Genomic DNA, 25,293 nt, shown 5'->3' on the forward strand with positions numbered 1-25,293 from the left:
GAGTTGCCAAAAGCAAGACAGAACGGATGCTGACCTGCGCGTTGTGTTGTTGTAGCAGAGTCTGGGGTGACTGCGCCGCTCCCTCCCTCTCCACCTCTTCACCCGAGCTCAACCAGCACACACTGAGACTGCAGCCCTTGGTCCCAAACTCCCTGAGCGCACAGCAAGGAAGTTCCCACTCACCGGTGGATGAGTAAACTGGGCGGGGCAGCGGACTCATTTGCATACCAGGATTCAATCCCAGAAACTTTTGGGAAGTTCACACGATGTAGAAAATGAGTGACGGGGTGTGTGACGTTGAGGCTTGGCCACTTCTCCCGCATCCTAAATGAGTATAAAAGGGCCTTGCTGGCTAATGACAGCACTTGAGCCAGCAGCGAACCCTGCAGAACGTGCTGGACCTTAAAGGAATCTTGGCCAGCTGCACAGTAGCTCCTTCTACGCACAGGTGAGTTTGCAGCTTGCCGTTTCTCATTTGCCTTTATTTTTGGAGCAAACCTAAAAAGTACTTTCAAATGGCAGATCGTGGGCAATTATTTTTGTGGTTGTGAATGTTATGGTATGCTATACTGCTTAATCTTTGCACTGTGTTGCGTTATGCTGTTACATGCGGTACGCCCCAGTGCAACGCTCAATGCTGCTTTCAAACGATGGTGGGAGAAGGAGATAGAAGTCTCTGCTGTTTTCTCATCGATCTCCATTTGGGAGGAGGGGAGTCCTGGGTGCCTTCTGCAGCCCCGACTTCTCAGAAGCATAAGTGCGAAGTATATGATGAGGAATCGAGCTAACCAGCAAAGGCAGGTGTTGGCTCTTCTGAAATGTGTTCCGCGCTGAAACGGAGCTAGCTAGAAGTCTGGTGCCTCAGTGTGTGTGCACACATGCTTTGCAGTTCCTGCTCACAGTATGCCCAATGTCTCATCTATCTATAGCAGAGTGTGTGTGTATACTAGAAATACTGTGAGCGCAACAAGACTTCTCTTGATTACAATACAGTGCCTTATCGATTGTTGATAGCTTGAAGGCGCCATCCATTAATGGACACCTGTATACGTCTACGGAGTACATCTATTTTCTCTACATTGCCAAATCTGAGAAAACCATGCTGTTATTCATTGTTTTGTATAACGCTTTCTAGCTTCGCTGTTATTTCAATGCGTTATAAATAAGGACAGACCCGGGCGCTCGGTGTCATTGTATTTGAAAGGATGAAAGGCTGTGCCTGCCTGTCAGGCTCAGGACCTGTTAATTCAAGGGGACACACAGATCACAGCAGCAAGCAGTTAACTCACTGAGCTATCCAAGTGGTTGTCTATATAATGTGCCCATCTAGAGAAGGAGTTTACATGTGTTGTGTATGCATATTAACAATGCATCACATTGAGGGATTACTAAGCCCAGTTGGCTATATCACTTCAACACTGGACTTTCCACGAGTCCCCCCAATAGCCCAAGTAGTTGGATTTTCAGGGTTGCAGCAGATCACTCTGGTTTGAATAAAAGCCAATTTCGTTTGTTTGGAAAGTTGTGTTGCTAGGTTTGGCCAGCCTGCTTTACCCAGGCTCCCCGAGATATACTAAAATGACAATTGGGGATTTTAAACGGTGTGCTGATAGGTTGACGCTGCCCCTTAAGAAAAAAAGCACATTACACATAGCCAGTAAATGAAGGGTCTTTAAAAAGAAATCCCGTGGCCTTGCACATTACCCTTGGATCTCCTTGAGCTAGCTCTCTCATGCATGTAATGTCAGGGTTATTTCTAAGCAGTTAATTGTAAATGTAAGTGCACTACTGATGTGATACCGATGTCTACAGCAAGGGAGCCTCAGGCCACTTAATTTATAAGCAATATGTGGGTTCTCGCATCTGCTCCTCGCACTGGCGTCATGTTAAAAACAAGCTTCGGTAATGCCAACAGGTGTGGCTAGTGTATAGGCAGTAGGTGGGCATTACCCAGCACTGACATAGGCCGGGGTACCCACACTGTTTTCCAGTGTTATCTTATGGCCAGTTAGTAACACTATGAAAGGGTCAGGGGAATGCTTACACAAGCGCCACCATGTTGCCCTTGCTTGTTCATCAATAATTATATTAAATCCAGAATACACCCAAAGATGGGGGGTACAGGCGGGAGAGAAGTGGAGCATTTGTTCAAGGTTTCCATTGTGCCGAATTGTCCTGTTGAAGAGTCACATTATCTGCCACCAAGGCATTCCTCGAGCCCTACACTTCATCCCTTTCCATGACAATTCGGAAGGAATCCCGTCACCTATGACCTGATGGTGCAGCGGCCTCTGGCCGCCGACCTGCACGAGCGACAGCCAACAAAGATCCAGAGCTCCCGCGCGGCCCCGGCTCGCCAAACGCCACTTGAAGTGTCTGTGCATGCCATAGTCGCCATGTCCGCGGTATTAGATCAACGCCTCGGATTTGATCGTACAGGAAGGTGCATTTGTTTTTCACAGTGCTCAGTAGGGGCGTTCCGCCCGATCCCTAGAGAGCCTTGTTTTTGTAGGTGGCTGAAAGACGCACAGAGAAAACGCGACTGGCCCAGGATCACATCTTTTCCAGTGAGGAAGCGAGGATTAGAATTTAAGTGTCGCCTGCACCTATTGTCCTGAACATTGACAGGGATGTAATGCAGTCCGTTTCAAAATAAAGGGGCCTCTGAATATACCTTAAGTCTTTAGAACGTCATAATAATTTGGTGATGATTACGGCTCAGGGCCCCCCCCCAATCATTTTGTAAACTTGCCACTCACCCATGCACCAATATGTTATTGGATCTTATCAGAATCTTATAAGATCTTAAATCAATCCTACTTCAAGTTTATAAAGGTTTTAAGAAATCTATAGAAAGTTATTATTTTGTTCCCAAAATCCCACTAGTTTCTTACAAGTTCTCATAAAGGTACTTATAAGAATCTAATAAGTCATTTTTGCAAGGGCATACATGCGACTCCCAGAAATCAGGCTACGTTGCTCACACAGACAAACCAGCCAACAGAAATCAGACAACTTACAAAACACAGCTCAGGTAAGGTCACACTTTTTTCATGAGCCAATGGGGGACCAGTTGGATGACTTCGTGCACTGCACAGTCAGTATTTTCTGCGGGATGTATACGATTTGGCCGTAGTAGAACTGTTTGCGGCTGAATTCAGTGTGGTCAGTTCGGCCGCAGAGGCAATTTTGACACCAAACCCAACGCGCCCCCTGCCAGACGCTCCCCACCCACCCCCTACTTTCCTATTTCCCCATCCCCCGCCTCCAAACCTCCAGAAGTGGGGGGGGGGGACCCCCGCTACCTCCAAAGGCCATTGCTAGCAAACATGAGGAGTGGGGGACACTCCCGCAACCGTCACTCCCCACGTTTGGTAGTGATTACCCAATATGATCATTTCCAAACGATCGAAGGGTACTGGCTGAATTCTGACAGATTTACCATACAATCAGTTTGGGTACTACCGTTCTTTGCAGCTTCTCTGGCACAATGCGCTTTAAAATGCAACGCATCGTGCAAAGTCCAACGTCTTCAGTTTGTCATTAAAAAGGTACAGAATGTGATTTGTGACTCTGCAACTTTTTGTGCCCAAGCCTATGTTTTTGACCAGGGCCAAGAAACGACAAGAACAGAGAGTACTGCGTGCTTTAAGCACAAGGAACAGCACAGCAGAACAGCCAGCAAAGATGCGTTACACTGATCAGCCAGCAGTTCATCTGCACATCAAGGCATGATTTTGCTTTATAATGAACACCCATGTGGTAGTACCCATGCCCACAGAGGGCACGAGTGCTTCTAGGTGCTCGTTATGAAGCTACCACGTCTTTCGCCCTTCCTGACCCATATGAGAGCCATTTGGGAGAACTTTGCTCTGCAAGAAAGACTTGTTGCAAACTGAAATGGATCCTATTGAGTCGCAACAGACACACGAGACAATGGGAAAAGCTCCGAATAAGGGCCGATGTAACTATAGTGCCGATCATGGAGACTCCAGGTACCTGCAATGTGCACGCCCATATCCCAATTCACATTCTGGTGCCTTAAAAAGGAACTCCTCTCACAGACTCCCCATTGGTCCCCCAACACCCTACCTTATTGGCTTATTGCTGATGCCTTGTATTGCGATATAAAGACCATATACCACAGAAACAGCCCAGAGCCATGCATCTGTAAAGCGCTGCATACCTGAAACAGGCCTCTTGGCTGCCACTGCGTAGGCGTCTTCCAAATCCACGTGAAATGCGAAGTTACAATCTCTGAAAAAAAAGTAAAAAGACCAGGGAGCGAGGCTTTTCCAACTCTTCACTCGGGCTCTAACAAAATCCCCTCCTCAACCCCCACATTCAACGAACCACTTCTCTGCTGCGCCTCTAACGGAACTGAAGAGGAAGCTTTTAAGGTACACCTCATTCGCGACACACCATAGCCCCTGCCGCTCCTCCCATGCCACACTCCTGCCCTCGGATGCCCGCCTCTTCTTTGGTGGCACTTTACACGGTCTGCAATCACGCTCAGTCCATGTGCACCGCTGCTAATTACGAGGTAATACCTGTGCCGGATGCAAAACCCATAAGAGTGCAGAGTGGTAAAACAAGCAAAATTCTGAAATAGTGACGTTTCACTGCTACTACACAACTCACAATGTAGCCCCTTGACTCTTTGCACATAAGTGCCTGTTCTGACCCGAGTCAATGGTCCCGGCCTTACAAACTTACAAGGCAATCGCCGATCCACGCGCTGCTACAGACAGCTGTTTGGCACCAGGATGGCTGGTTCTCAACACTATCACGACATGGCCCTCAAGCTCACCATGTACAACTTTACCAAGCACTTCCATGTAGGTTTGCTTCGGCAACTGGAATAGGACTTAAGCTTTTCTGAAAAGGAAATCTCCTCTTCCCATTTGCCCGTATCTGGTCTGTCTTGCCCTCGTTCCTCTCACCACCCACCCCCCTCCCAAATTACCACTGTGCCTTGAAGCAGTAGCGCAATACGACTATATGCGATTGCGTACCAGAGCCCAGCCTCTCCACCATCAACCCCAAGTGCTCTATGGTAAATTGCAGTGGCAGACTTTCCTCTGAGCCCCGCCTTATTGCTCTCCAAAGACCTATAATCATTCCGGCTTTTATTTAGAGACCCAGAAGGAGTCACAGCTGCAAACACCTGCAATTTCCTGCCCTTGGACGAAATCTCATTATGCAATGTGTAAACCCGCAGGCGTGGCCTCGTGCTCTGAAATGCGAGGACCACATCCTGCTCTGCAAGGAGTCAGCTCACCCGAGGACCTCAGGTTCATGCACCGTTCTCAAGAGCCCGAGTCTGACCATGAAAAAACATTAGCACCCGGCCACCGCAGCCAATCAGTATGCTTGATTTTGGAGGCTGAATATTAAACTACAAGCCCACGTTCCAAGCAAGCTGGAAGCTGATCACACCCGCCCTGGCCTCTTCCCCTCCACCAACCCATTTTTTTGTTGTTGCAGTAGGCACCGGGCTCCTGCATGGTCATTCATTTGTTTCAATGAACTGGTTGGGGGAGCGTGCAACCCTTTCATTCAAACAAACACACATTGCTATCGGCACCTAGTTTAAAAACCCCAGGGTGCTAATCCATATTAACGCCCCCCACCCTCCCTCACCCCCCCCCAAGGGGAGCCAGGGAAAACTGCCTGCATCGCTTAAAAAACTAGGAGTATGATAAAACTCTGACTTAAACAGCCGTGGAACACGTGTAGAGAGTGATGAGAATGGCTACAACAGTATACTATTGCACTAATAAAATGGAGATCATTTAAATGAGAATGTGAAGACCCTTTTTTTCAAAGACAACTTGGAATGGTACTCAAGAATTAAAATTGACATTGGAATGTCGCAAGTGGAAATGTAAACATGTAAACATTTGAAAGTTCATGTGAAGGTGCTTATTGAGACTGGTGTTGGCAATGTGATCGTTAGGGGTTTAATGCTTAATCCCTTGGTGTTTTGGACACCGAGACAGGCGGTGTACTCAGCACGCAGCTGACATCCTGCATAGGGTGTTGCAGCACAACCCTAGGGAGGGCGTGGTGTGTTTGTGAACTCTCAGAATTACCAAGGGAAGCTTGAGCACGTGTTCCAAGCCACAACAGTGGTACTTATCTCTAACCATCATATGGATCTCAAACTGTCTTTTTAAGGTTGACCCCTATGTTTCGGTCATTAACGATTTCCCAAGTACTCACTAACACCCCGGGATAAAGTTGGGCGCTTGCAACATGAACTCCCATGAAACTACAAAGCTGTTAAGTCCCTCTCATCCAATGTTTAGTCACCCCCCCTTCCACAAACAACCTCTTGTCAGTTCAAGTAAAGGACGCTTCTTTCTTCTTGCTGACAGATTTTCTCCATCAGCAGTGATTATTTGGATACCGGGCTTGAGCCTCATTACTCAATCCTCTCGGGTTGAGTGTGTAGTCGTGGGTTACATTTCTTCATGATCTGTGTGGACTTGTCACAATAAGGCTGGTTTCACAGGGTCTTCATCGTGATGGGCCGCGGGTAGCGGTCAAAAGGGTTTGCAGCGGTGGCACAGAGTCTTCTGATCAGAGGGTTAAGGTTCTGATCCAACCCTTGGCAGCAGTTCTTGCTCAGTTTCAATTAAAGGTCTCCGACTGTCGTCCTCTTCGTCTTCTTATCGCTGTGGGTTATTGCAGAACAGGAAGTCCGTCCCTCATCAGAACAGGAAGTTACAACCTCTACAGAAATGGAAGTCCCTTTTCCTAGCAGAGATAGTCCAAGCCCCTCCCAATAACCTTTCAACCATGAGACGAGGGGATAGGGGTCACAGTTGTGTTGCTTCATGGGTTTTAGTTGTTGATTTCTTTGGGAGTTTGAGGTATGGTCCAAGCAAGTGAACTGAACTGACCGGGTAGCCTTGTCTGGTAGCCTCCAGTGATTAGCTTTGCTTGACTCTCAGTAATCACGATTCCAAGTAGGATTTCAATTTCAGGGAATATATAATTATCTCATAGTATCACATTTACACTAAGGAGTGAGAAGATGGGTGTGAAGACTGTTTTATTTGGGTTCTGTTGTGGCGCACGTTTTTGGGTCATGCAGAAAAGAGGGGGAGAGGGGTGGTGTCTGAACCACACCAGGTCATACAGCAAAGCATGTACATCTGCTGCTTGTGGAAACGATTCCTGGTGTAATCGACATTGCATTAGGAAGAATATGGTGACTGTAAGCAACAGGCAGCACTGGTGCAAGGATTCGTGCCGCAACATGCATTGCACAATATTGGTGCCTTACCCTCCCACACAGCTTGGGGATATTTGATGTGCCCCTCTGATAGTTGAAATATAAAAAAAAATCAGGATGAGAGATCCTATAAACAGCTGCGTGGTTCTGAACATGTAAACTTATTTCAAAACACAGGATATTTTTCTTGCAGATAAATGTTCTATTATTTTACAAAACTTTAGATAAGCACAAAAGTGACAATGGACAAGTGTGATTATATACAGTGGAAATACAGGTAAGTATCAACCTCTATAATGTAGAGGTACAAACTCCACATACGGGAACAGGCACACAAAACAGTAGCGTAGACCTATAGTTGGACAAGGTGCTCCCAGGACGGAAAATCGTCCGGGGTGATTGACACAAGAGTGTACACAACACTTTCTACAGAACATACACAAAGGGGTTTATACAGTTGTGTCACAGGTGATTGACACAGGAGTGTTTCGGCCATGGGAGCTGGATTCAAGCTATGTTGGCCTTCATCAGGATGGACGCAAGAAGTGGTACTGTCCGTTTTTTCTGTGGGTGAGATAGAGGCTGTGAGGATCTCGAGATATTTCAGTAATTCACGGATTAGTTAATAATGGCTGAATGGTGCCATGATGATACATCAAAAGGTGTATCAGTATACAGCTTACCTTCTGCTAGTATAGCAGTGGTGATGCGGTGTGTGGACAATCCTTTACTGGTTGCTGGATTGTGGGTGCGTATTGCACTCTGGGGTAGCCATGGGTCCCTGATCAGTAGAGTAGTCTCAGGGTCACGGATGGAAGAGGGCCGGTATCCGGGTGCTGAAGTATTCTGGTGCTGTTTGTGGGCATGTGTCAATTCCTCTTGTAAACTGCCCTTACATGACCCTACAGCATCCAAAGATAAATAAGAGAAAATGGATCCAACACCATCAGAATGATCTCAGGGGGTGGTGCATGCTTTTTAATGCACAGCTAAAATAAAAAGGTGCACTCCTTTATTCACAAACAGTGCGCATATTTAAGAAGCAAATCCAACAGTTAGAAAGCAGCTGGGGAGTATTTAATTAAAAAGAGACCAGAATAAAGCCACACAATCATTTCCTCGCTTTGGCTATACAGCTCCTACTTTGACCTAAAGTACTTTACCAGGTATCGAACTAGAAAAGGTTAGTGCTGAAAATGTGGACCTTCCTTTTTTGTTACTGCAGTTGGCAACGCCAAAGCCTCAACCTGGGGCTCTCTACAAAGATCATGTCAGCCCAATAGATTTCAAATATAGGCGGAGGGATAGAGGGGGGGGGAGAAGCAGAGTATATGTCATAAAATGATACATATTTGGCGTTTTATATTAGCACCGCATAAACAGTCCATTTTCAGAGCACCCACATTTGTGGTTCTGGATTTGGAGCGTAGGAAGTATTTAGGCAAGAGTTGGCTGCAGGGAATGGTGCCACTCTTGTCCGAGTGGCAGCTTCTCCTGGGAGACACGTGCACTGTGGAACAACTCACGTTTGTGCTATTCAAAAACCATAAAATAAAAAATGAAAATGTACAGTGCAGGCAAAATATAGGCACTCCTTCCTCTTGAAAAACAAAAGTAGTGATGGCTGGAAGGTTTAGGATGAATCTTAACCTCTGGCATCGCTCCTTCCTCGTGGTCACCCATGCCCCATGTGTGTGTACTTGCAAGCAGTGCTTTAAATTGGCCAGTACTATCCAGCCCTCAGTACCGTTACTTTTTATTTTGTGCATTTGAGTACCTGCACTTTGTAATGCCTGAAAGAGTACCAGTACTCAATGTTGCAAAGTGAAAATGAAAGCTTTTCATTTTCCTTTATCGACACTTAACTAAGCTTCTGCAACCTTTGCTGGTGAAAGCAGTGCCTTCTCCCTACGCCTCTCCACCAACCACCCACAGTGCCCATAATGTCTCCTGCAGGGCCTATTCTAATATGTAAAGGTTTAAGTAATTGGAGTTGTGAGGGAACGTTTTCTACCGAATTTATTGGGCAATGAAAGCGAGCAATAGTAAACCTCCCCTTCTAGAGCTTAGTTTACAGTTCTATCTGCTCATCTGATAAGCAAAAAGTCTCCTTTAGTACATTCAAACTTTAACACAATGCATAGAAACAAACTGGAAGTTTGTGTGGGCGGATCTCAGATGCACTGCTTTACCAAAGTGTGTGCTCCTTGCATCATTTAATCTGACTGGCCATTGCCTGCAAAGGTTGTGTCCAAGGTACAATGCTGAAGCACTGCGCCAACATGCCCACTTTCTTAGCCTGGCGAGTACCTGCACTCTTTTTCCCCCCCTTTAAAAATCTGCTTACGGGCCTCCATACAGCCTGCCTAGAAGGACCCTGTCCTGGCTAGCACTCGCATGTTCGCTGGAGTGGAAACACCCTTTGCCCCGTCGCCTCATGGAGAGCGTTCCTTGGTGGGCGGCCAATGCGTTGCACGGTTGCGGCCTTACTGACATACCTCAAAGTCAGGACCGAAGGTGGGTGCCCGCCTCGCCCATTCACACAGTGATCCTGACGCAGGCGGCTGCGAGCCCACTGCACAGCGGCTGGAGGTCCCGAGCACACCTCCCGGCCTCCAGGGAAGCATGCACGGGCGTGACACTCCCCTCTTCCTCCACTGAACCAGAGCAGAGCGCGGATGCCAATGAGACTGGAGCGTGGAAGTGACCTGGACCTGACCCTTAAACGTAGCTGGTTGCCATGTAAAGCTTAGAAAGCTGAACATTCGGGCTCAAACGAGTTGGAGCAGAAGTGGAGTCAGACGATATAAGGCAGCCTGCTGCTGGTGTCCCGACCTGAAAATGCGGCCTTTTATCCTGGAAGGCCATGCAGGAAGGAGGCTGTGGAGCCTTTTGCACAACCTCCATCAACTGGTAAGAGAGCCTAGGGGTCCACCAGGCCACAGTGTGGGCATATCTAAACTGAGATCTCACATGGAATATTTTAGCAGTCATCACGTATCAGTCATAGCTGGAGATCATATTCTGGCAGCCCTTGCTACAGTGGTGGTAGCCTGAGGTGTTGGGCCGGCAGCTTCCGATTCAACTAATAATACCGGCATGTCAGCCATAAAAAATAGGATGCTGTGGTACTAAACTAAAGGAGGCCTCTTGAAGATCTGTGTTAACCCTACCAGAAAGGGTTAGCAAGGGAGGGAATCCAGAACATGTCTTGACATTCAAGGAGAACGTTTTATACAAGGCTCTCATTTCTCCTAGGGTACTGGGATCAGAACCTGAGCTCCATGAAGAAATCAAGTTAGATTTCCGACCGCTGCTGAGCACTTGGCAAATGCCTACGTCCTAAGCGGAGAGCAATGTGAAGGGAGGTGACCGGAAACTGGGAGCCGTCTTCCTGGAATACCCTGGGCCACCTAGAAGATGGGCAAATCGGAATGTAGCCACATCGACATGCAGGCAAACCATTATGGATAGCTCTTCGAACAGTCTAACATGGAACCAGACTTGTAGCCATCTCTAGATGCCAACTCACAGGGCACTAGCCTATGTCGGGTGCGGACTCAAAAAGAACCAGTTTTGGCAAGTCTATGAGTCATCTTTGGATGCCGACTCATGTCTTGGTAGGTGTTAGGGCTATTTTTAAATGTCAGCTCATGGGGAACTAGCCTTTTAGGTCTTAGAACTGTCTTTTATATGCCAACACATGGGAAACAAATCTTGGAATGTCTTAGGGCTATGTTGGGTTGCTGCCTCTAAGGAACCCAAGGTCTTATACAGACCTTTGGATGCCGACTCACAGGGAACTAGTTTTGATAAGTCTACGAGTCGTCTTTGGATGCTGACTCCTGTCTTGGTATGTCTTATTGCTGGCTTTAGATGTCAACTCGAAAAGGAAGCACTCTTCGTAGGTCTTAGAGCTGGCCTTCTTTACCTGATGTACAAGGTAATATTTCAGGTCAGATTTAGAAATGTTTAGTCTCATCTACATATTAGAAGCATTAGTGTACGAGTTTAACATGCATCTGCTGCATGTCTATATGCCTTCCTGAGTAAATGACTATTCAAGGCTCTAGATGTGTGATCTGTGGCTAAGTTGTACCAGCGCTCTCCATCAATACCCTATTTTCCCCACTAGTCCGTATAACTATTCCCCTTGGGAAATAAACAGAATGGAGGTAATCATTTGGGGGCCATGTGGTTTTCGACAGAGCCTTTAGCTGAATAAGATAGGTCTTTTTGACCTACTGCCGATTTCATGAGGAGCTGTTGCCAGCCAAGGGTAGCCTATATTGTCACAACTACAGGTTCCCCGTTTCCTACCATAGCCTTCTGGCAGTGTAGCAACATGCAGATCAGTAGACTGCACAATCTTAGGCGTGCTTAACAAATAAGTCCCTGAACTTTCTCAATTGGCATTTCTCTTCTTCATTGATGCAAGCATCTGTGGCCTGGACATCTACCATTTTAGAAAATTCTCCCACTACCATTTTAGAACATTCTGGAAACTCCTCAAAAAGGAGAAATTTCTGTGCTTCTTACTGCGTGGCAGTATCTCTTTGAAGAGGCGCCACCCTCAAGTATCTTGGCACTTCAGCCTCCACCTCAATGTGCTGCTTTTCCTCTTGTCTCATTAAAAACATGCCCACTCCAGCAAAGAATTGAAAACCAACCTGGAAACACCAAGTAGAGTGATATATGGGGGCTGTTCATGTGTGGGAGTTGACAGAGGCCCTTTACCCAAGCAGAAGCTGCCTGGCCCTATCCAGTGTTCTGATATATTCGCCCTCAGTATACACTTGTTGCAGCTTTTTCCTTCCGATGCCTACCGAGATCAGGAGCGAGTGACATTGGAAACTCAATGTACCATATCCGCACCTTTTTGTTCTTGTAGGTAATTGGAACACATATGCAATGCTGTGGCCATCTAGTAAACTTTTTTTTGTTTAGTTTTCAGCAGACATTGGAACAATGACGCTTTTCGATGGACTCTACCCATTCTACCCCCAAAGAAGGAGGCCGTTCGTCTTCGACGTCGAGCTCATGGTCATCATCATAGTCTTCCTGACCTTCGCTTGCTCCTTCCTCCTGATCCTGCCGGGGATCCGAGGCCGGGCGGTAAGTGGCAGTCTCATCTTATCCGGTGCTTTTCCCCAGGTTGTTCACGATTCCCATGTGGTAAGGCTCTGCCAGGAATTAGAGCAGTGGTCGTCCAACTGTAGGGCTGTCCTGAAGGATGTCCATTGAGGGGGTGGGGGGTGCGAGTTGACTGGTTTTAATAGAAATTAATAGTCACCAGGGGTGGACTGGTAACTAAAAGAGGCCCTGGAAATAATTACTGGGGACCAAAAGGGGTCCTGGAAATAATGTTCAAAGTGGCCCCATATGACACCTTTTCAGTAAGCACAATGCTTTTCTTATGAGAAAATTTGGAAATACCACACAAGGAGGACCAGGGTGTAGAGGCCCACCGGGAAATCTCCAGAGTTCCCTGTAGGCCAGTCCACCCCTGGTAGTTATGGTTTGTGGGGGGTGGGGGGGTGCTATAAACAATATTTTTACTCAGAGGGGTATCGGAGCTCAGTATAAGAAAGTTGGAATACTACTGAATTAAAGGGACGATAGGTGATAAGTAGCCATCTTATGACACCCCAAAAGTAAATATATCCTCTCGTATTTTTAATTGGCACCCCTATGCACCCCACTAAACATTCGACATGTCGGGTGTAGGCTCATGAGCGACATATGGAAATTCTTTAAAAGAATTAAAATAGGCCTTTGACAGACATTTGTGAGCCCTAGTGCAAGAGCAAACAGAGTTGGAGACTGCACAGTGGTAGCGGGTAGGAAACAAGCATGTTGGTTCAGTGCTGTTATGTGTTTGCCGGAGCAAGGTAGGCACACCTAGGCTGGGGAGGCCTTGATCACAAGTGAGCAAGAGTGAAATCATCAGAAACCGGTTTATGAAGAAAGTTGGGTAGGTACATGCCCCAGCCTGCAGGCAGTTTCGCGTGCTCCTGAGCTGCATAGTGTTTATGCCTTTGCCAGCCGCATTCCTGAATGCAGGCTGCCTTGTCCAGGGAAAGGAATAGGGGGGAATTCTAAAGGAATTCAGGAGATTTAACACCCGGTCGTGCACCTTAAAAAGGCAGGCAGGACTGGGTCTAGCCAGCCGCATGTCCGTCCAGTAGGGTTACCAGTTTTATCCTCATGTCACTGGTACACAATACTCTACTCCTAGGATTTGGTTTTGCATTAGTGTCACATTGGTCATTTTATTCAATTGAAATGAACCAAGACTACAACTCCCAGAATGCAATTGATGGAGCGGGGAATGATTCCCCCAGTGATAGGGAACCGTCTGGTAACCTGAGCCTTCAGGAAAAAAGGGATGAATGAGAACCTGAAGTCTAGATTTGGCTTTTGAGACATTGCAGCATAGCATTGCTTCTAAGGGTGGGCCTCTGAAGGATGGAAGGGATTCTGGGTGTTTATCAGGGTCTAGGACCCACATTTTAGCATGATTCTGCAGAGAGGCCCTGGAGTACTTAGCATCAGAGGTGTAACAGCAGTGTGGAGTGTCAGGTGACCTCTAGGTCTCGGGCCACCCCTCCGCATTTAATCCACTGCATAGGAGATTGGCAGCTACTCTTCATGGCCATTGGCAAGTGTCCTTCATGGCCCTCTCCTTACCAACATCAACCAGAGTACGTCATGGGAAGCGGCCGCGCTCACCTGCACTTTCTCTAAAGTGAGTATGAAGGGCGATGGCACGGGAGGATCTTGCCCTGCCCACTTTAAGGGCGTCCCTCGGCCTTTGTCAAATAAGAGGACTGATGGCGTAGCCCAACAAAGTGAAACATGTCAACAAGGCTCCGCCCAGTCAGAGGTTGAGGCCAGACAGTTGCACTGATAAGAAGGCACTACTATTGAGAAATGGAACAAAAAAGATGCCAGTCCGGGGATGTTACGTTTCGTGCATCAGTCACAGCTGTGCTTGGAGTAATGCCAAGGAACTGTCTCTGCACCTTTGTGTCGCGGGTGCATTCTTTCAAACGGAAACATTGTAGAGCCTGTAAGCAGGACCGGCTGAAGATGTTTAGGGCTGGTGTTTGGGGGTTCCCCTTTTCTTACAGCTGCGAAACAGTCAGGGGCACCAGCAAGGTGCTTAAATTATAACGAAATTAAAAGGATGCAGTGAGTTGGTAATGGCGTAGATCATGGGGAAGACAGCCACCTGGTAGCTTAAACACTAAAACAGCTATTAATCACTGACAGCAGGGACCAGGGGAGTTGCTAGGTCTGGAAAAGACCCGGGGCTAAGCTGATGTCGGAACTGTTGGGACTGGGGGCTAACTAGTCTTTTGGCTGTAGCTCCTGAGATTCTATCCGGGGCTACAACCAAAAGACCAGGGGCTATAGCCCCCTTAGCGCCCCCTAGCAACGCCCCTGGCAGGGACGTTGCTGGATACTGCAAGAGGGCGGTTAGTGTTAGGAATAGTGTTTTGTTTCATAGGATGGCCAACATGGATTGGGGGGGGGGGTGCTGCTGCTCAGGGCCCACCCAAATCCCCATGGCCCATTTCAACGACCCTGACGCCATGAGAAGTGACTTTATTCAGTGCATTACATAGACTGATTTGTGGCCATGTTACAGTATGGATTTCCTTGCCCTCTGTTGGTTTCTGCTGCTGCCCACCATGCCACCCTTTTTCAACTGATATTGGGCGAGCCATTGGCATCTGAACCCCTTCAGGGAAGGCTCCGGTTTTCTAAATAACTCCCCTCAAACACTCCTTTGGCTGCTTCGCAGCGACTCACAACCTTTGTCTCATTAGGAGTTAGGCATTAGTGGTAAAACAGTATCTGAAAATACCGCCTGTTTAGCCGCTCAGCCTCATTATGGGTTTTGGGACCCAAACTGCCTTCTTTAGTATGGGGTAATGGTTCCAGGAAAAGCAGCGGTAACTGTCAGTATTTCCGCCTAACCCCAGTGGATTGCAGTGGGGGCTCCAGAAGGGGAATGCCCTCAACAGGAAATCACGCCGTAGTTTATCTATGCAAGTTTGAGGCAAGGAGATGCAGTGACAGGTGAAATGGTAAAAGTAACAGTAGCTGAACTAGTAGTAAAATAATGGTCATGGTAGTAACGCGAGTAATAGCAGTAACTTTAGTGCAGCTCGTAGTTGCACTTGGGGCCAAAGAAATGGAGCGCTTCATTGCCACTTTGAATCGGCAAAGCCTTTGGGGCCGTGTGAAGCCAGGCATTTGGGCACTCGAAAATGTCTTTCGGACCAAGCCCCTTCCCAGTCGTTTTGAGGTGAGTGGCTTAAAGCCTTTAACGAGTGAAAGGGTCCGTTTCTGCCTGGGGGGGGGGGGGGGGGAGAGGGGGAGATTGAGGAGTGGGTGGGGTGCCGAACAATACTTGTTTTTAGTTGCTATTACCGCGGGTACCCATCAGAGGGCTCGGTGTCTGAATCGAATGTCACAACTTTGCCCGCGCATGCGCTGTTTGGTGGTTATTCTGTTAAACCGCTCTAACGAGACGTTGTGTTCTTTTCCCGCAGAGGCTGTTCTGGTTTTTCCGGGTCATCATAAGTCTTTTCATCGGCGCAGTTATTGTCGGTAAGAATTTCCACTTGTTCTGAATTCTGATTACTAGTGAAGATCAGTCCCGCTTCTATCCGCCCCCCCCCCATTTGACCCCTCTTGCCCTCGACACCTTATTAGCAGCAGATGTTTGCCGTGTCTGTCCGCGAGTAGTGGCACTATGTTCCCTGCAGTCCTGCCCACCGCCATCGACAACCCCCATCGGCACGCGCAATCCAAACAGACACCTGCCATTTAAGGGAATGTGCAGTGCATTGCAGGTTTCAACTTCTTCCTACACTTTTATTTAAAAACTAAACCATTCGGGAATGTTTTCTTTTAAAAATAAAAGTATAACAGTAAAAGTTTAAAAAAGTTGAGGAGCACTGCTCTGTCCACTTAGACCATTGCCCATCTAAGATCAAGCAATGCCAGTGGGGCAAAGAGTTGAAGCCAAAGTTTCCCCCCTCTCCACAACTGATGAAGCCAAAAACGGATGGTTGGCAATGCATGAGCAGAGCCATTTTAGATATTTCCTCTGTGCCATTAGAAAAGGGAACCAGCCTTATACAAACGAGGATTCGCCCTGCCCCAAAAGACAGCAGTTCAGCATGAATCGCTAGGCTACGTCCATGTGATCTCCCTATATATAACCTGAGTGTGACGGTGCTAGGAATATCAATGTGCACACGCGGTCCTAGTGCTTGCTGGACGCTAATAGACGCCGAAGTGCATGGGCCTTCCCAAGGGCTTGAAAGTTGAAACCCTAGAATCGTTCTTATTTGAAACATAAGCAGGGCTCATAAGGAGGCCGATTACCTCCTTCCCTAATACATTTCATTTCTCAGACAGGGTCTTTGCGCGCAGGAGATTGTGGTTAGGCTCAGGTTAGACAAAATGGCCGATCCTGGAATGCTACTCATGCAATAACGACCGCGCTAGGCGACTTCATCTTCCATGTTCTCAAGCTTTTTCTTTCTTCACAGCCGTTAACTTCACCAGCGACTGGGAGACTGCGTCCGTCAGTGCCAACACCACCTACAAATCCTTCAGCAGTGCTGTGGTGAATGCAAACATTGGACTACAGGTTGGCCTGTCCGGGGTTAACATCACACTCACAGGTGAGGGCTAAGGAATGCATGCGAGTCACTAGAGCAGATACAGGGGACTCCCAATTCGGACCTCAAGAGAAATCCACACCATGTTTTCAGAATAGCCATAAAATACAGTTGCATTCAGTGAAAGCAAATAAGAGCTATCCTAAAATGCTGCACCCAAGAGTGATAACAGCAGGACCATACTCAACCAGAGCCAAGAACAGGACTGATGGATGCCAGCTAACAAGAACATGACCATATTCAACCCAAGCAAGGATCAGTGCTATGGGTGGAAGACGATGGCATGACCACACTCAAACTCTGCGAAGAACATGGCCATGGGTGGTAGCCAACATCATAACTATACTCAGCCTGAGCCAAGACATAGGCCATGGGCTACCAGCCAACAATGGCACGACTATACTTAACCCAAGCCAAGAACAATGTGGGGTCCCAGCTAAGAATAACATGACCGTACTCTATCCCAAGCTAAGAACTGGGCTATGGGTGGCAGCCAACGATGGCATGACCATCCTCAATCCACGCTAACTACAATAGTGGGCAGCAAATTACGTCATGACCATACTCAAGCTGAGCTAAGAAAGATGGTACGGGGTGCCAGCCAACAATGGCCTGACTTTACTAAAACAAGCTAAGACTAAGTCCTAATCTGCTGTACTAATGCTACATAGGGACCGACCTTATTTTGACTTAATAAATGAAGGTCGAATTGTACTGACCTCAATAATTCTTGTACATGTAGGATCACGGCGAGTCTTGTGTCGGGTAAATCAAACAAATATTATTCAAATTACAGCAGCCTTTAACAATTTGTCATCTTGAGGCCACTTTGTTTTGAGTGGACTTAAAATACTACCAGTTGCAGTTTCTATTGTCTGTTGCTGTTATTACTCGAGACATGGCAGCCAAGAAACATTCCTTCTCCATTCCAAGAGCAGCCAAAAGTTGAGATAACATGTAAACTTGTTTTAATACATCTGGTTTGCACATGTCAAGTAGATAACCCTTCTCAGATTGGTTTTCCTTTGTTTCTTGGGACTTGGAAAGTACCACAAAAGTGCAAGTGAATCCAGCCCAGGTTGACCTACCTGGAAGAACTCGAGAGCTCTAATTTAAATCGGGATATGTGAATCTCATTAAAATACATAAACACGGATGTGAAACGTCAGAACACAACTGAGCTACTGATCCGTCCAATCCATGTTCCAACTCACATTTCTGGGATCCCTGAATGCCATTTCAAGCACACTTTCTCAGACTTATAATCAAGCTTTGGCTTTAAGCATAGTTTGGATTGAAATGCTGCATCTGATGCAGAAATAAAAGCAATGCGAATGAGGAGCTGCGACTACTATATTGCAGCTTGCTTAGCACTCTTTGGCATTGCTGTTGAACTAATTGATTTGCTGGACTGCTCATATGTGAAGGCTTTAAATTAAAAAAAAAATCATTACACTAAGCAGATGTTGCCTGGGATTGAGAGTGAACCAAAGAGAAGGAACAACAAGCATCTTACACTGGCAAAACATTTCATAGCCATAATAAAACTATGAATTAACCTAAAAAAAATGTCAACAAAATATCAGAACAAAAGAAAGGTACAACGCCTACAAAATGATCTCACCTGCCAAGACCACATGGGTCAGGCTGGTGGGAGAAACGAACATTCGTTTTATCTCAAAGAAGAAAGGTCTGGCCTAGGATAGCCAGTCTCAGGCCATCCGTAGGTTTTAGCCTACAACTCCCATGATCCATTACCACAGACAATGCGTTTTGGGGCTCATGGGAGTTGTAGGCCAACATATCTGGAGGATTTGTCATTCCTAATCAAAGGTTTAGGAGACCTCATTTTTCACAGAATGGTCATCTTGTGACCAGTAGGCCAAGTGCACTGGTGCAAACGAATGAAGTCGAAAACACATGTATGTTAATATCGAACTGCATTCTTCATTTCTTTCCAGGAAACCCAGTCAATCAGATTAACGAGACCATTGACTACAATGAACACTTTGACTGGAGCTTCCAAGACGACTACGACGACTACTACTTCGAGGGTCTCAGGAAGGGGCTCCCAAACCCCATCATGTACATCGCCGAAAAGTTCACCTCCACCAGCCCCTGCGGACTCTACGCGCAGTACAGACTCTCCGGGCACTATGCGTCAGCCACCATGTGGTAAGAGCCGCTCCATGGTGGGCTGCCTTTGCATCGTGTTGATGCTTTTCTTTGGGTGCTTTGGGGCCTTTGCTGGAGTCTGGACTTCAAGAATTATGCAAAGTGTTTTGAGGATCTCCTTGAAATAAATGGGATAGTACACCTCAGGATACAATGCAGTGTACTTTTGCGATAAAACAATTGTACATTCCTCTGTGGTCATAGAGGAGCCACATAAGGAGGGATAGTGGGCAGTGGAAGAGAATGTGGCAGAGGTGCTACTAAAAGAGGTAGACAGGGCGGGGGGTGTCTCTTCTGAAAACAAGTTAGACAAGGGAACACATTTGACATCCCGCAGTGGACTCAGTCAAGATGAGCAATCCAGACCCATCTTGAGCACTGTAGAACAGAGTCCTGTTAATTCTCTAGTTCCTATGCAAGGAGGGCATTCACTGGTTGTCATGCCAACCCCTGAGAAAGCTGTAGTGTAATATCTCCCAGGCATGTCATACTGTTCTGCCAAGTCAACTCTTAGCATGCTTGTCCTTGCGTATAGCTTCTTGGAATTACACTTTTTGCTGGTGGTGGGGGACGGGAGAGTGACCAGAATTTGAGAAAGCCAATCTAAAAGTGTCAGCCACCCCAAATGCAAACTCATGTGATAAAGCTAGCAAAGGATTGATGGGACCTTATGGGTCCCGTGTCCTGTGTAAGCCACAGCTTTCAGGGGTTGCTCCATGTGGAGGTGGGCCAAAGATGGCTCAGTTCTTAAGGTGGTTGCTGGCTGTTTCTACTTGCAGGACTTGGCGAGTCCCATTGATAGTTCTTTACACTGGGATCCCACGTCTTGCAATGATTTGGGTCTAATGGGCTGCCTAATCACCCAAGAGGTATTCAAGGGAAGCTGAAAAGGTGGTCCTAGTTTATATTGTAATTTTCTCCCAGATTGACGAAGATCCCAGAAATAATTTTCCCTTTCCTGTTGATTTCTTAGAATTCATGTTTTCCTGTGACCCATTCCTAATTACTACCTCTGCACTCCAGACCACACCTGCATGGATCCTGGCAGCGGGCCAGATGCACGCTCCTCGCCCAGTGAGGTCACTGATCTTAACATGGGACTGAAAACACTCAGTCTCTCGGAGACTGCAATTAGAAGAGAATTCTTTAGGGATTAGTGTTCGCACACCTGCGACAGATGAACATCTCCAGCACCTGAGGCTGATTTCCATCTTGTCAAGGGGACATTCCGGGGAGCAGGATTGGCCTTTTTGATAGGCCAGTTGACCAAACCGCATGGGTCTTAATGCAGCACATGTCTGGACAGGCTCAGTGGCTTCAAGCAGTGCCTCATCGAGCCCTGTGGTTTAAATCCACCCATGGTTGGGAGTTGCCGAAAGTCAATCATCCAGTGGTTATTTTTTGGCCCTGTGTGGTCTCAGCTCAGCTGCAAAAGAGCATGTGCCAATTTAATAAAGTAGTAATCGCTGCTGGCAAATCTACTACTTGGTACTTGTAGCCTTTTCTGTAGAAGAGTCTAGGAAGCAATCAGCCTGCATTGAAATGATTGGCTAACTCTGGTCCCCTCAGAACGTCCTCTCCCCTGTATCGTGCCATACCATCACCTGCTTCTGCGCATGTTGCTTCAATACAGAGTTTCAGCAGCGAATGTGCAGTTTGTTCTAGAAGGTGACATGAACTGGAAAGTATTGTGAAGAGATTGACTTGCACGTGTAGTTTATGTCGAAATCTGAAATGATTGATTCTCCAGGGATCAACGCCGAGTTGCGCTACATGACGTTAAGCGCATGTCAATCCAGTCTTGTTTTTTTTTAAGCCAACAGCACTTTCAATGTTGGGACTTGTAGTTCAGTGCTCATCAGCCATATGGGCCTACAAAACTCAGCATTCCTAAGACTTAGCAAACTGTGGCCAGATACAATTTGTGGCCTTTTGTAAACTATGAATCCTGATTGGCAACTGTTCATTTGCACTAATGGCTTCATAGACAGTCCTCTGATTGGACACACAAGCTGCTAGAAGGACATATTACACATAATAGGAGTAGGCCTGATGAGGAAAGCCAGAACCTCTTCATTTGATATGATATGGCATTTGTAACGCGCCTATACACACACGTGTTTGAGTCCCATGCTAGCTGAGCAGACGAACAATTCTAAATGGGGCTGGTTTTTAAAATGTCTAGATATCCTTGTGCTCCTGGTTGAGTTTAGTTGGCTCTGGCAAGCTTGCTATACTGGTGGGACTCGTAGTCCCTTGGTGAACTTGCCAGGCGATGAGATTAATGGTTTCTTTGCATGAGTCTATGCATGGGTCTAATGGTTCTAACTTGCTCCTGGTGTTCTCTGCTCCTCACAGGGTGGCATTCTGTGCCTGGCTCATCTCGAACGTCCTCTTCGTCATGCCGGCCTTCGTCTACGGGGCCTACATGATCTTAGTGACAGGTGCCTTCATGATCTTCTCGATGCTGTCCTTTTCCACCATCAGGAATGCCAGCATGTGCCCCATTCACTTTGGGCACGCGGTCCTGCGCCCTGACTTTGGCGCCTCCTTCTGGATCACTTTTGCAACAGGTGCGTACAGAATAAGATGAGGCCATTGACTAAATGGCCACCATGGTGGGACCATACTCTTTCCAATTCACCAGCTACATTTCCCAGAACGTCATATCTTGCCAATTCTTCCCTTTGGTCAAATGTACTAGTGTTTGTGGGAACATTTCAACTCTCGTGTGGAACTCAAAGCATTGCAAGCAAAGCTCCCCCCCTCCCCCAACACTGGCATGCTCCTAAATATCCTCCATTGCGATCATATTAGATGATTCTTAGCCGTGGTATCCGGCATCATACCTTGAAGTACCCATGAGTATCACTTTCAAGAATAGCCCCCAAAGTGGACGTCAGCTGTTTCCCAATGGGGAACGCTTTTAGAATGATTTTTCACCACGCTGCCATAGCTGTCAAAAAGTAATACAGACTGGTGTCTGGAAGTGACATCGTTCAGCTGAGACTCCAACCTGCCTGAAAGTACAGAGCTACACTGCATCACCCCGCTATGTAGTAGACAATACAACTTAAAATGAGACTTCCCGCTCTGTCCCTCCCTGTCTCGCTCTCTGCGTAAGAGAAACAGACCTAGATAGACCGTTATATTGTCTACTTCGTAGTGGAGCAACACAATGTGGTCCTATGCTCACTTTCAGACAGGAAGTACTCTCAGCTGTACAATATCACGCTTCTAGTTATCGATGCATTCTTGTTACTTTGTAAAAGTTGCTGCAGAGGGGCAAAGGTTAATTCAATAATGGCTGCCCACACCCTTAAACAGGAGTACACTTGAGTGTTCATTTTAGGAGCCAATTTATATATCCATGTGCGGTCAAATATTATTCAACCGGCCACCCATGATTACTTCAGTGGTTTGGGAGAAATATGATGGACGATGCCCAGGCCCGGCTGAAGATGTCTGGGGGTCCATTTCAACATGATGGTTCGCCCCCCTCCACCCTGCCCCCAGCTTAGAGCGAACACATTCTGAGGCACCGGTGGGGGTGCATACATTACATTGGCGACAAAGATAAGGTTAATAGTTGCAGATGATCACGTGATGGCCAGCCAGCAGGTACACTAAATGCCCACTGAAGAGCTATAAACCCCTTGTCCGCAAGTGGCTGATGTGGAGGAACACGTGTTAGAAGACAATGAGGCGATAACAGCTGAATATCCCATGGGAAGGGATGGCCGGAAAGGTTCCAGGAAACAGCTTGTAATGTGAGCCCTGCAAATCGCACATTTTAAGCCCCATAACCAAAATAGAGAAAGGAGCCTATTGCCCTGTTGCAAGCCCATTGACTGGCAACATGGAGGCAGTTGCTGGAGTGTCCCTTTCTTTCGAAAGGGTTGAACTGGCCCCGACGCCATCCCTGGTGATACCACTCCTTTACCTTGGCACACAGTATCTTTGCTTAGTTTTTGCACATCTGCTCACCAAACCAGACTTCATACTGCAACCACATGTCCGTCATACACATACTTCTCAAACCAGTGCATATTTTGGCATCCGTTCATCCCTCTGTGAAACCATTAACCTGAAGCAAACGAGTGTGACATCGCTGTGCGACTACATGTTCTGGTTCCTGTGAGCTGAGCTGAGCTTCTTGGGGCAGCTCCATAGACCAACACTGAAAATGAAACGCTTCAGTTTATTAGAGCTGACAATATATATATATATATTTATTAAAAAGGCGCAATAAGCTAGTGGTCGACAGTCCCTAGTATCCAACCCAACCACATTTATTTAACTTCTTACAACCCAACTAGACCGTTTCTGCGGGCAACTGGGAGAAAAGCACAATAATGTCATTTACAGCCTAATTATCTGTGTAAAAAGTAAAGTTGGAAAATCTTGTTAACACGCACTCAAGACTAATGAGATTTCATACAGAGATTTGGCACATGTGACCCGAGTCTTGACACTGGCCCTGAATGGCTCTCAACCCTGCGGCTCTGTTTTGGACTGCAACTTCCACAATCACTCTTCATTGAATACTGGCTAGGGCTAATGGGGGTTGTAAAACCTCTGGACTTAGACAGTACTTGATTGTAGGAGAAATGAAATTACCAAAACAATGCATTTTTTTTAAATAGTAACAATTGATATTTGGTAACTATTTTTCCCTTTACAGCTTTTGGATCTAACCATACATTTTGTGTCCGTTTGCAGGTCTGCTCTGCTTTCTGATTGGGGTAATTATTATCGCAATGAATCGGTTCATGCCCAACACATTGAAGGCATTTTTCAGTTTGGAGGAGGACGAGGAGGAGTTCCTCTTGGTACAAGACTACATGAACCCCCACTTTGCCCAAATCAGCACAATGCAAACCCCTCCGGACATCAGACTAACCATCAAGAACATATAGGGAGTGTTTTGAGGACCAACATCACGATGTTTGTAGGACTTGAAATAAACTTTAACTCCGTGACCTTTTTAGGGTATTGTGTGAGCCAAGGACAAAGAAGAGGCTTTTCCTTCTTCAAAGAAGGCATAAGACCACCACCCTTGATGAGCCTGGAGTTAAGCGACTGGACTCCACCCAGAAAAGGCAGATACTTTGGACGCATCCATTTTGTTTTTACATTTCAAGAGGCATTTGTGGTCCATCCTTTAGACTATAAACGGGAGCCGGGAGGCTGAGGTGCACTCCCAGCTACGAGACAGACATGTGCTCTTGGGCACACCACTGCAGATCACTTTACTCAACAGCCGCAGGAATTATAATGATCAAGACTATGATGAGATGGCATCCACTGTGGTTGCATTCCGTCTGTACAGTTGTATATTTATTTATCTGTTGTAATTTGTATGTATTTCTATGTATTTGCACATGCATACTGTTGGCTGACAGTGGTCGAGGGAAGGCCTGGCGGCCCCCGTTGACTCTCCACCAACGCTCAAGACAAGGAGGACCATCTCCTGGGGTTTCTGCAGCTTCTCCAGCCCCCCTCACCCCACCCCCACCCAAGCAGCACTGTAAGGGTAGCCATTTTATCAGCAAGGTAGTGTAATGGTACCCAGCATGCAGGGCTGTATGCGAGTCCGACGGAGGTCATAGCAGAGGTGCAACCTCCCCACTACCTGTGGCAGTTAAGATCTAGCTTTGAGGAAAAATGCGAGAGCCTTCGTTCGACTGGTCAGAGGCATTAGCTTCTGGAAAGAAAATAAATCCGAATTCAGTGGGCGCTTCCTAACAAACATGGAGGCTGCCTTAGAATAACCCATCATGAGCCAGAGAAATGGTAACAGTAAAACTAGTGATTTAAAGCACCCCGACGCCACACGATTTTGCCTGGAAGCGCCATGTACCATAACTCGTTATTTTTTGTACCCAATTGAGGTTACCCTCGAGCGTGAGCATCAACCAACTACAGGGAAATCTCTCCTGTCGCAGGTCATTCTGCACCCGGTATTGCCCTCCCCTAACCCAAAAGAAACCTTCTGCGATTGACAAATCCTGCCACTGCGAATGCGCCGTTAACTCAACTGGTATCCAGTTTATTTATTACTTGACGTGTAGTAAAATCAATATGATCAATATTGTATTGTAGTTGTATGTTCAACGAGCAGTGTTGCCTTTTTGTAAACCAAATGCACCAATAAATCTGTGAATGCTA

General features: G+C 46.8%; 2 protein-coding genes across 4 annotated transcripts in view; one reads left to right on the forward strand and one right to left on the reverse strand.

The window, feature by feature from the left end:
• Positions 1-235, reverse strand: part of LOC138504305 (dual oxidase 2-like) — a 134,478-nt gene extending 134,243 nt beyond the window's left edge. For both annotated transcript variants that reach the window (XM_069624713.1, XM_069624712.1), the window contains exon 1: positions 35-235. In XM_069624713.1, the coding sequence (XP_069480814.1) occupies positions 35-226 (192 nt within the window). In that variant the 5' untranslated portion in view covers positions 227-235. The remainder of the gene's footprint in view (positions 1-34) is intronic.
• On the forward strand, positions 186-25,293 carry DUOXA2 (dual oxidase maturation factor 2). 2 transcript variants are annotated; one of them, XM_069624715.1, is made up of 7 exons: positions 186-448; positions 12,191-12,358; positions 15,808-15,865; positions 16,816-16,950; positions 18,909-19,122; positions 21,481-21,695; positions 23,845-25,293. In XM_069624715.1, exons 2-7 carry the CDS (start codon positions 12,212-12,214, stop codon positions 24,039-24,041), a joined length of 966 nt encoding a protein of 321 aa, XP_069480816.1. In that variant the 5' UTR covers positions 186-448; positions 12,191-12,211; the 3' UTR covers positions 24,042-25,293. The 2 variants fall into 2 exon arrangements, with proteins under 2 accessions (XP_069480816.1, XP_069480815.1); XM_069624714.1 differs by lacking the exon at positions 186-448 and adding an exon at positions 10,049-10,156.

Source organism: Ambystoma mexicanum, chromosome 11, assembly GCF_040938575.1.
Source record: "Ambystoma mexicanum isolate Mex_15411 chromosome 11, UKY_AmexF1_1, whole genome shotgun sequence".
NCBI lineage: Eukaryota > Metazoa > Chordata > Amphibia > Caudata > Ambystomatidae > Ambystoma > Ambystoma mexicanum.

Excerpts from the sequence above, each read along its gene's own strand:
- DUOXA2 (XM_069624714.1), top strand. The coding sequence starts at position 10,085 with ATGCGGCCTTTTATCCTGGAAGGCCATGCAGGAAGGAGGCTGTGGAGC. Across the intron at positions 12,359-15,807 it reads CGGGGATCCGAGGCCGGGCG|AGGCTGTTCTGGTTTTTCCG; the intron begins GTAAGTGGCAGT and ends CTTTTCCCGCAG. Across the intron at positions 15,866-16,815 it reads CATCGGCGCAGTTATTGTCG|CCGTTAACTTCACCAGCGAC; the intron begins GTAAGAATTTCC and ends CTTTCTTCACAG.